This window comes from Schistocerca gregaria, chromosome 5 (genome assembly GCF_023897955.1).
Source record: "Schistocerca gregaria isolate iqSchGreg1 chromosome 5, iqSchGreg1.2, whole genome shotgun sequence".
Classification (NCBI taxonomy): Eukaryota; Metazoa; Arthropoda; class Insecta; order Orthoptera; family Acrididae; genus Schistocerca; species Schistocerca gregaria.
This window is the reverse complement of record NC_064924.1, coordinates 543,714,211-543,726,373: the sequence shown is the minus strand read 5'-3', so window position 1 is coordinate 543,726,373 and position 12,163 is coordinate 543,714,211. Positions and strand designations below refer to the sequence as shown.

At 39.2% G+C, this 12,163-nt stretch overlaps 1 protein-coding gene across 1 annotated transcript in view; it reads left to right on the top strand.

The window, feature by feature from the left end:
* LOC126272070 (E3 ubiquitin-protein ligase MIB1) overlaps positions 1-12,163 on the top strand; it is a 1,610,869-nt gene that overhangs the window by 1,568,190 nt on the left and 30,516 nt on the right. Inside the window, exons 12-13 of the mRNA XM_049974615.1 lie at positions 2,508-2,727; positions 9,824-9,952. Of these exons, the coding sequence (XP_049830572.1) occupies positions 2,508-2,727; positions 9,824-9,952 (349 nt within the window). The remainder of the gene's footprint in view (positions 1-2,507; positions 2,728-9,823; positions 9,953-12,163) is intronic.

The window sequence follows — 12,163 nt, the reverse complement described above, 5'->3', positions numbered from 1 at the left end:
GGTTAGCCGAGTACATTCTGAGACATCAAAGGGTCATCTATCTGGTATTGGAGGTAAGTAGGGGTTGAGAGGGGGGTGGGGAGGGCTAGAAATCGTTGAGGGATACCAAGAGGTGACTACAAACAGGTTCTGAAGGATGTAGATTGCAGTAGTTATTCGGAGGCTTGTACGAGATAGAGTAGCATGGAGAGCTGCATCAAACCAGTCTTCGGACTGATGACCACAACAAAGACAGCAACAATAGGCCTACACGGAGAGTCCTGGATTCATACCAGTAATGAAATGGCCTTCCTTGCATACGTTTCCTGGTCGACCGTAGCTCACAGGGACGCAAGATATCTTGGTCTAGAGATTTTCTAAGAGGCGCGTCCCACAGGGTGACAAGCAAGCACGCACTCCACAGAGAGAAGTGGCACAGGCACACGAAATAAATTTTGACGTGTTATCTGACGAAGTCACTGCCGATTATTTTCCTCGTCCGCATCTGATATCTTGTTGTACCAACTCTAAACGTTCAAATGGCTCTGAGCACTATGGGACTCAACTGCTGTGGTCATGAGTCCCCTAGAACTTAGAACTACTTAAACCTAACTAACCTAAGGACATCACACACATCCATGCCCGAGGCAGGATTCGAACGTGCGACCGTAGCAGTCGCACTGTTCCGGACTGCGCGCCCAGAACCGCGAGACCACCGCGGTCGGCAACTCTAACTGTGCCAATGCGTTACGCTAAAGAATAATAATGAGAGATGTGAGTAAGACGGATGGCATGGACTGCAGACACTGCTCTTTACGGCAAGCAGTGACAGTGGACTGTGCCGGTGGCGAGTCAAGGCCGGTGGCGCAGCTGGGCGCGCCCCTTATTTAGCACAGGCGGCGGGCACCGAAATACCGCCTCAGAAAATACAGGCGGTGCTGGCCGGGCCTAGTATGGCTGCGAGCCAAGTGTGACGAATTTAGTCCCGTCGCCTGCCGCCGGCTGACTAGGGCGCGCAGCATCACGTTACCCTGCGCTCCTGCCGGCCCTTCGCGCTTCCGGGGTGCACTGAGCTGTTTCCCCGTACACATTGTAGACTGTGTATCCGCAGTTACAAATTCTTTCAATAAAAAAAGAAAAAAAAAGATCTGTGTATTTTCTGATCTCACACAAGTGGAAGTTTCCCTTAGAACCGCTACGGTCAAAATAACAATTTGGGCAAAGACCTACCCGCACGAAAAAGAGAAACATCTCAGTCGCAAGAAGCCTAACGTTACGTTACTTGTAAATTCACGACAGAACTGACACGTATTACGAAGAACATTACAGAAGCATGTATGTTGTACAACACGCGACGAACAGTCGCAGGAAAAACCATCGAGGGCGCCGACAGCGTTGAGCGCCCATAAATCGGAAAACACACACACACACACACACACACACACACACACACAAACACACACACACGCGCGCGCGCGCGCGCGCGCGAAAAATCACTGCCAATAAGATTGATATTAAATTCAAGCTCTGCTGTTTGAATCAGTGACATACAGGTAACATTTCTAATAATTTGCATTACGATTTAGCCAAGATTTAATGTAGGACATTTAGAGAACTGTAATTCTGTATGCCACTTGACAATTCACTCTTAATTGAAAATGACAACTCTCTAGTCTTACGAAACTAAAAGCATCTTTCTTTACGTTGGTAGAATTTTTATTTATTTGTTGTTATAATTCCACGAGAACCATCGTTGTCTACGATTTTTTTTAAATAAATGAAATGTTCTCAAACCCACGAGAAACTTTGCTTTCAAGGTAATCATAAAAAAGATTAACATAAAATTACATGATTGAATACTTGCGCTACTGATTGTCATGTATACGTTAAGGCTTTTTATTTTGAGATGACTTTACCAAGTTCCTTTAGGAATGAGGCTTATGTTTGTTGTCACCGACCATTTGGTTATAACCAATTACCAGATCGGCTTGATCCATTTTCGATATCACCAACCATCTCTCAGTCCAAAGTGTTGAACGAAAGTTCACATGTATCCTTAGTCCTTTGGCCACTGCTTTCCCTTTGTTCAAAATGATGTGTGGAGCTTCTCTCAAATTCAAACTTAGAATTTATTCATTTACCTTCTCTTATAACAATTTCTGTTTTCCCATTAAAACGAATAACTTTCTTTAAACTAGTGTATTTTAGTTTTTTTGCTACCACAGTTTAATATTTTGAATAATGTATATATTTATGATGCATAATTTTGATTACAGTATTACATGTCAAAACTGGTGTCATAAAATTCTGGATTACGGCTATTATGTTAATTAAAAATGCTAAAAAGGCTATTGTCTCCATAAATATGTATCATGACTGAAGTAAATGAATGATAAAAGAGAAGCTGACCCACCTTTTTTCTAATAGAAAAAGGGCAAGGGCATTCTTATACTTTTTATTAAGATAAATAATTATTATTAAAACAGTGTTTACCATTTCATTACCCAATTTCTTTTCTTTTGTAACAGTGCAATGCGCATCTTGTTAATGAAACTTCCGAGACCGTGGATAGTGGATGAAAAGAAAGATGATGGATACACAGCACTACATCTCGCAGCTCTCAACAACCATGTGGAGGTTGCAGAACTGTTGGTCCACCAAGGGCGTGCTAATATGGACTTACAAAATGTAAATCTTCAGACAGCACTGCATCTTGCTGTCGAACGTCAACATACCCAAATAGTCCGGGTAAGAACATTTCATTTAAGGTGTTGCAATACTACTAGTAACATGACAGACCGCACGGTGGGGAGTGAACAAGAAAAAGTTTTGAAATTGTTTGAAATGATGTGTAGAGTTTATTGGAAATTATTATCAGCTCCCATTCTTAAATACTGGATGAACATATTCTGGGTAATTTGCATGCTGTGAGTTATGCTGCCTCAAGACATGTACAAAGTTTCCAACTTTAAAATATGACCTATATATAACATGATATTGTACCTCTTAATAAGTAGATTCTGACAGCATTTTAAATTTTTAAATTCGGTCATTAATTACATGAAGTACTGGAAATAAAATTTTCGTTGCCCCTGGAAGCCGTCAGACAGGCAGCCTGAAACTGGGCGGGGTGAGTATTTCAGCCATTTAATAATATAGATGTTTAAATAACATCCACGTTTAATTATCTTATTCATATCTATTGTTTTTCAGCAACTGTTGATTATACACAAAAAAAAAAAAACCAGCACCAAGAAGGAGTTTTGCGACAAAAACGAAAGTTGGTATTCATGTTTCTACATCTGAAACATGATGTCTGTTCATATTTTTTCCCAATCGCATAAAAGTGTTGCTAGTAGCATTATTATAAGGATGCATATCAGGTTTACATTAAACACATGCTGTAATGGTCGTGAGCATTAGTTTACCTTTGAGATTTTAGTCAGCTTTCTTAAATCAAAGTAATAAATCACTTCCTCCACTGACACTCAACAGTTTGCCTCTCTTTGGCAAACCACTCTGCTTCTCTTTGTCGATGACAGCTTTCTCTGCCTCGACACCCCACTGACCATGACATTGCCATCACTGAACACATTTCTTTCAATAACCAGCTTACTCAAAATTCACTGCTGCCTTTCTTGTACTGATAAGTGACTGTATCCTTAATCATAACTACTTCCTATTCAAAAACAGAACTCAAGAAAAAATCCACAATAGAGCTACAGTCAGTCTTACTATACCAACAACTTTATGAGTCGCCTAGGGGATCCTCTCTAACCACCCAGAAAGAGAGTGGGAACCTTGCAGTTTTCCCTTTGATCTCCAAACCAACCAACCACCCACCCACCCAGAACCTACATTACTAAGAGACTACGACAGTTCATGCTTCCAGCTGCAGGTAGCCTATCTAACGGCTTCCAGGGGCATCAAAAATTTGATTTTCAATCTTTCATACATTTACTGACCAAATTTAAAAGGCTGTCATAATCTTGTGTTAAAAGTTTAATAAAGTAAGACAACTATTACAGTTAGAAACTGTATGTATATCTTTAGGCAGGATAACTCGTGATGTGTCAGTTAGATTACAGTCATCCAATATTTGAGAATGAGAGCACTTATTGACTTCCAACAAACCTTATGCGTAATGTCAAACAGCAAAACTTTACAAAACTTTTGTTCAATCGTGGATATTGAATGTTCATTCTTGCATCAGGCAATACATGCTAAAGATAGTTATTTTAGACCTCTTACTGAGTTGTTTATTTCCTTCTACCCTGCTTTAGGGATGAGGAATATTTTGAACAGTTTGATAACTATCATAAGTATATCACATTTAATGGGCATATAGAATTTGGATGAGTAGTTCAAAACATGATTTCTTTCATATATGCAGTAATCATAACTTACGCAATGAATATGTTTAAAAAATTGGCCTGTTGTTCCTTATTAATATACATTTTGACCAACAGCGAAGTAATGCCACAGTACTTCAGAGCCTTACCTCTCAGTGCTATTAAGAAAGCGAACGTAAATCTTTTAATGAAAGTTGCGCGTTAGTGATTTTTAATCTGAGATATTCACTCTCACTTAATATATTTATAATATTTATGTAGTAATAAGTTTTTGGCACTTCTGAAAAGACATTGTTAAATTATTCAAGTTGGTTTATGAGACAATGTAACAGGTACTATGGTGGAGAATAGTTTTGTGTTTTGATCTGTATTATATTTAGTTCGTGTTATGTACAATATGATTTGAGTCTAAAGTTATTTCTCCAGTCTGGATCGTGTAACCATATACATAAACCAAACTAGTGCAGGGTTTCTGTTTAACTACCCTAATTTAGGTTTCTTGTAAATCATTATAAGCAAATAGTGGAATAGTTCCTTCAGTAGGCCACATCTGCCACATTCATGTCCAATAGAAGTGATACAGTATTTATAATGGCACTAATCAATTAGATATCATTATTACTCTAAATTCCTTTCATACACAGTTTTTATGAATTTATTTTTATTTTTATTATTATTGTTATTATTACTGTTTTCTTTTATGACTTGTACCTTAGTGGCCATAAATCTTATGCTGAATTATGGATATAACCAACTTTGTTCTCATCTTCCTGAGAAGCGCACATTTATTTATTTATTCATCCATGGAACAATATATATTTTATGGATGTCGTCAGTTTCATTTATTTGGTCCTGTTGATTACATATTATACAACCAGTGGACAAGCAATGTAGGACAAGTCAATTGATACAATACAGTAGTACATAAATATTTATACATCACATTGCACAGACATTTGTTTATTTACCAAGAACAATTACTTGTATGCCGTATTAAAGCCTGCATTATGCCAAAAACAGTTTAAGTGACTGTTTACAATAGTAGAATAAGCGATAGTGCATATTTTTATGCTACTACATGTATAAGGAGGTAAATTTGCTTCATGGTCATGGTTTGGATGGAATACAAATTTTAACTGCATTCCTTAAGAAGAGGTTAAGTGAATGCTCAAGAGTATGGGATACATGGGAGTTCACATTTTCTCGTAATGACAAAGATAAATTTACATTTTATCACCACAATTTCAGTTAAACTACAAGTAACAGCATCAAACTTCATCTTTAAGGGAGTGCTTTTCTTAGGTAGTATCCCCCACTCATATACCGTATAACTCTAAGTATTCATTCATTTTATAGAAAGTTTGTTCAATGAGGAATAATTTTAGTTCACTTTTGAAAACCTGTACATTATTTATTTCCTTTTTTATATTGACACTGAGCTTATTGAAGACCTTTGTACCTGACTCAGTAATTCCCTTATGTAACTTTAGTGACAGTTGCAGAGCCTCGGTGAAAATTTTTCACTTGTCTTGTGTTGTGGTTGTGGGTGTCACAATTTTCCTGAAACAATTACCTGTTGTTGGCTGCAAATAACATCAGTGAGTATATATAATGACCTGTGATGGATAGTATCCTTACAGATTTGAAGAGACCTCTGTAAGATGCCCAATTAGGGACCCTACACATTAGTCTCACTGCTTGTTTTTGTATTCTGAAGAGTTTTCCAACACCTGCAGCATTTCCCCAGAAGATTATGCCATAGGAGAGAACAGGATGGAAATATGCAAAATATGACAACAGCATTATTTCTCTGTCCACTAACTGATGGAGAGCTCTTAATGCAAAGCACGATGAGCTAAGTTTCTTGACCAGCTGATCAACTTGTTCTTTCCATCTTAGGTGACTGTCTATCTGGATACCTAGGAATTTTGTATGTATGGTTTCATTAATTTTGTCATTGTTAACAGGAACTTTTTTTCAAAAACTGTATCATATTGGTTTTTGAAAGATTTAAGGTTAGGCTATTTGCAGTGAATCATTTGTGTACTTGAGTAGAGACTATCATGGCTGTATCCTGCATTGTGGAGTTAGGTCCTTTTACAAGGATAGTTGTATTGTAGGCAAACATTACTGTTTTTGCTCTGTTATTAATGTGATTGGTAGATCATTAATGTAGATCAGGAAAATTAGTGTCCCAAGAATTGAGCCCTGAGGGACTCCATACTTTATTTCCTCAGTCTGATTTTAATGCTGTATCTGTCCTCCTTAAGACAACCCTTTGCTTCCTGTTCTGTAAGTATGATTCTATCCAAGTCAAAGATTTGTCTTTAATGCCATAATGTGGAAGCTTTTTTAAGAGTGTGTTATGAATTTCATCTGTTAGGTTAAATATAGCTCTGTCTGTGGAGGAGCCCTTATGAAAGCCGAAATGTGTAGGAGCCAGTAAGCCATTTTGTGTAGCGTGTCTATAAATCCTATCATATGCTATTCTCTCAAATAACTTTGAGAACTCTGGCAGCAGAGAGATGGGCCGATAGTTGGATATTTCATCCCTTGCTCCAGTTCTGTGGATTGCCATCGTTACTGCATGTTTTAACCTATCTGGGAACACACCAGTTTCCATAGATTGGTTGCACAAATAGCACAATATATAAATGATTAAGTCTGCACATGATTTTAAAATCCTACTTAATATGCCATCATATCCACAGAAATCAGTTTTTGAGTAATTTTCTGGTTTTTTCAACTTCTTTAGGAGTTGTACTTCTGAAATAAAGTGCTACTTTAGATGTTGTTTGTATGTGGTTAAGTAGTTCAATAGCTTCTGTGTGAGACTGTTAACTGTTCATGGCATAAACTATTTCTGAATAAGCAAGTAGGTTCAGCGTTTATTGTTCTAACATGTTTAACTTGATTACAATGGCCATGTCCTGTTTTTCTGCTGGCAAGTTTCTGGGTTGTCATTTGACTCAGACAGACCATTTGTTACTGCCATTGTCACCACTTCATTGTAATTTGTGGGATATAGGAACAGATTGTCACTCAGGGTCTTGCTGTGCCCATATACTCTTGTTGGGAATGAGATCATGGGGAGCAGATTGAAGGTTAACAGTAGTGATTATAAAAGTTTCTGATTTTTATTTTCTGTGAGTAAGTTTATGTTAAAGTCACCACATACAATGGCATTACTATTGTTTCTATAAAGTTTAGTAAGAACTGTTTCTAGCTGAGAGAGAAATTTTTGAATGTTTCCCATTGTTGTTGTTGTGGTCTTCAGTCCTGAGACTGGTTTGATGCAGCTCTCCATGCTACTCTATCCTGTGCAAGCTTCTTCATCTCCCAGTACCTACTGCAACGTACATCCTTCTGAATCTTTCGACTACATTCCATTATTCTTTTTTTGCTTTTGTTGATGTTCATCTTATATCTTCCTTTCAAGACACTATCCGTTCCGTTCAACTGCTCTTCCAAGTCCATTGCTGTCTGACAGAATTACAATGTCATCGGCGAACCTTAAAGTTTTTATTTCTTCTCCGTGGATTTTAATACCTACTCCAAATTTTCCTTTTGTTTCCTTTACTGCTTGCTCAATATACATTGAACAATGTCGGGGAGAGGCTACAACCCTGTCTCACTCCCTTCCCGACCACTGCTTCCCTTTCATGTCCCTCAACTCTTATAACTGCCATCTGGTTTCTGTACAAATTGTAAATAGCTTTTCACTCCCTGTATTTTAGCCCTGCCACCTTCAGAATTTGAAAGAGAGAATTACAGTCAACATTGTCAAAAGCTTTCTCTAAGTCTACAAATGCTAGGAACGTAGGTTTGCCTTTCCTTAATCTAGCTTCTGAGATAAGTCGTAGGGTCAGTATTGCCTCACGTGTTCCAATATTTCTATGGAATCCAAACTGATCTTCCCCAAGGTCGGCTTCTACTAGTTTTTCCATTCGTCTGTAAACATTTCGTGTTAGTATTTTGCAGCTGTGACTTATTAAACTGATAATTCGGTAATTTTCACATCTGTCAACACCTGCTTTCTTTGGGATTAGAATTATTATATTCTTCTTGAAGTCTGAGGGTATTTCGCCGGTCTCATACATCTTGCTCACCATATGGTAGAGTTTCGTCAGGACTGGCTGTCCCAGGGCCTTCATTAATTCTAATGGAATGTTGTCTACTCCAGGGGCCTTGTTTCGGCTTAGGTCTTTCAGTGCTCTGTCAAACTCTTCACGCAGTATCATATGTCCCATTTCATCTTCATCTACATCCTCTTCCATTTCTGTAATATTGTCCTCAAGTACATCACCCTTGTATAGATCCTCTATATACTCCTTCCACCTTTCTGCTTTCCATTCTTTTCTTAGAACTGGGTTTCCCATAGGTGTCCTGTAAACTGTTACTATGATCAGGAACTGTGTTTCCAGCTCTAAATTTGACTGCTCAACATTCAAAGTGCTGTCCAATACAGTATTTAGATACATCTATAACTTGTGACCTAATAGTATTTTGTGTGTAAATTGCCACTCTGCCTTGTCTTAGGTTGCTCCAACAGTAGGAAGAACCAATTTTATAACTATTTAGATGTAGCTGATTAATTTCTGTAGCTTCCAAGTGATGTTCATTTAAGCAGAGCACATGAGGTATAATTACGTCTGTGTCAGCTGTTTCTTACAGAGAAAGCAGCAGCTCTTGTTTTTTATTCAAAAGACTTTTTGTATTTTGATGAAATATTTTTAAACAATATAGCTTATCAATTGTATTTTTAACTGGTTCCTTAATGTTAGTTTTCACATGAGTTAAATTATCAAAAGGTAGATTATATTCATTCCTTCATATTCTGTGGTCCATGAATGTATTCAGGACTGGGTTTTCAGAAATGAGAAACAAATCAGTGTATAAATTTATGGAGTTTAGTGGCTGGAAACCACTTATGTGGAATATATTTACAATTTACTATGACCGATTTGTACTTCAAAAGGCTATAATGACCATAATATAGTTAGTAAAAATAGTTGTACTTTGAAGAATGGTGCTGCCTGCCCAGTTATATCAAGTAATTGTTTTTATAACTGTAGGCTTGCATGATGTTTCCACGTAGCCACAGCTAAATATCAAAACCTTACAATTACTCCCATGCTGTAAAACTTGAGACATGTATCCATTAAGCATTTGCTCTGTAGCTAAGTGGTCAGCATCTCTGACTGCCATATGAAGGATCTCAGTCCGATTCCCAGTATTGCTAAGGATTTTTTCTTGGTGGGAGGACTGGAACAGGGCACATACATCATCATGAGGAGTCACTTTATTGAGAAGCAGTTGGCTCCAAGGTCTGGAAAGCTGAGATTGGCTGTAAGAGCCCTCCATAGTGCATTCAACTCACAATGGGACAGCAATTTTGAGAGAGAGAGAGAGAGAGAGAGAGAGAGAGAGAGAGAGTGTTGCAGTTTACACAAAAACATTTCAAATTGCATATAACATGTTTTATTTTTTAGCTGTTGGTGCGTGAAGGCTCAAACCTAAATATACCAGATAAAGATGGGGACACACCTTTACATGAAGCTCTGCGACACCACACACTGTCACAACTGCGACAGTTGCAGGATGTTCAAGATGTTGGAAAAGTAAGAAATGATTATTTATTACCTGTATTTCCAAAGTCAGCTATCAGTAGAGAATAAATAAATGATAACTCTTTGGTAAGTATCTATTGTTCCATACTGATGTGTGAACCGACATACATAAACTGTCTTGTTCTGCCAATAAAATGTATTTCAACTTTAAGATCTCATAATATATGCATTTAACAAAGGAAATTTGTTCAAATATATGGTACGCAGGTAAAGTAGCATTTTCAGCAATGTGAACAGAATTTTAAAGAAACGTGTCCCTTACTCATACAGGAGATTGTATTGCTCAAAACTTGAAAGAAAAAAGCCCCTGGTAAACATACGTCCAGGAATAAATACTTCGTAAGCAAAAATGCAGCAAGAGAGTGATATTAACACACAACCATGGATGGGTAAATGCAGATTCTAAAGCAATCATCAAAGCAAAATATCATTTTGTTTTGTTGGGATGTGATTTGAAAATGAAGGCACACGTAATTAAGGAACAACTGTGTTTGTATCTAACAGTACGGAGAATAATACAGAACTAAGAAAGACATAAAAACGTATGATGCATAGTGCTATCTACTGACACATCGTCTCCCATGGAGACGATCGTAGAGATGCTGGATGTAGTCCTGTGGAACGGCTTGCCATGCCATTTCCACCTGGCGCCTCAGTTGGACCAGCGTTCGTGCTGGACGTGCAGACCGCGTGAGACGACGCTTCATACAGTCCCAAACATGCTCAATGGGGGACAGATCCGGAGATCTTGCTGGCCAGGGTAGTTGACTTACACCTTCTAGAGCACGTTGGGTGGCACGGGATACATGCGGACGTGCATTGTCCTGTTGGAACAGCAAGTTCCCTTGCCGGTCTAGGAATGGTAGAACGTTGGGTTCGATGACAGTTTGGATGTACCGTGCACTATTCAGTGTATCTCAACACACCACCTCAATTTTCACAGACAGTTCTAAATTAAGAACTGAATCTTAAGTTTGTCTCTCTAGAATTGAAGTTCAAGTCCTTCAAAACATTTCTTGTACTTTTGAGCAGGAAGAGCCAACATCAGTACATTCTGCCATTGTATCTTCTATTCGTTGATAATCCAGTTTTAGCAGGTAGTGCCAGGAAAATGCATTTAAAGGTTTGGGTTACATTTTTTGTAGTTAAAAGTACCTCTAATCAGTGATCCTTGGGCCATACAGCAATCCTTCCATATCCAAAAAGGGGTCCTCCTCCATCTCCTTCATGGCCATGGTGGTTCTGTCACTCTGGCAGCTTTCTGTTATCTTCTGCTCTGCTCCTCTGCTCATTTGATATGCTTTTCATCAGCTTTTGGGCAGAAGCTGTAACAGCTTGGTCCAATCTCAAGTTTGAGCATGTTCGCCATTCCCGTAATGCCTGTTAGGCTGTTGTTGAAATTACTTGCTGCCACATTGGCTGAAATGTCAACTACACTCCTGGAAATTGAAATAAGAACACCGTGAATTCATTGTCCCAGGAAGAGGAAACTTTATTGACACATTCCTGGGGTCAGATACATCACATGATCACACTGACAGAACCACAGGCACATAGACACAGGCAACAGAGCATGCACAATGTCGGCACTAGTACAGTGTATATCCACCTTTCGCAGCAATGCAGGCTGCTATTCTCCCATGGAGACGAACGTAGAGATGCTGGATGTAGTCCTGTGGAACGGCTTGCCATGCCATTTCCACCTGGCGCCTCAGTTGGACCAGCGTTCGTGCTGGACGTGCAGACCGCGTGAGACGACGCTTCATCCAGTCCCAAACATGCTCAATGGGGGACAGATCCGGAGTTCTTGCTGGCCAGCGTAGTTGACTTACACCTTCTAGAGCACGTTGGGTGGCACGGGATACATGCGGACGTGCATTGTCCTGTTGGAACAGCATGTTCTCTTGCCGGTCTAGGAATGGTAGAACGTTGGGTTCGATGACAGTTTGGATGTACCGTGCACTATTCAGTGTCCCCTCGACGATCACCAGAGGTGTACGGCCAGTGTAGGAGATCGCTCCCCACACCATGATGCCGGGTGTTGGCCCCGTGTGCCTCGGTCGTATGCAGTCCTGATTGTGGCGCTCACCTGCACGGCGCCAGACACGCATACGACCATCATTGGCACCAAGGCAGAAGCGACTCTCATCGCTGAAGACGACACGTCTCCATTCGTCCCTCCATTCACGCCTGTCGCGACAC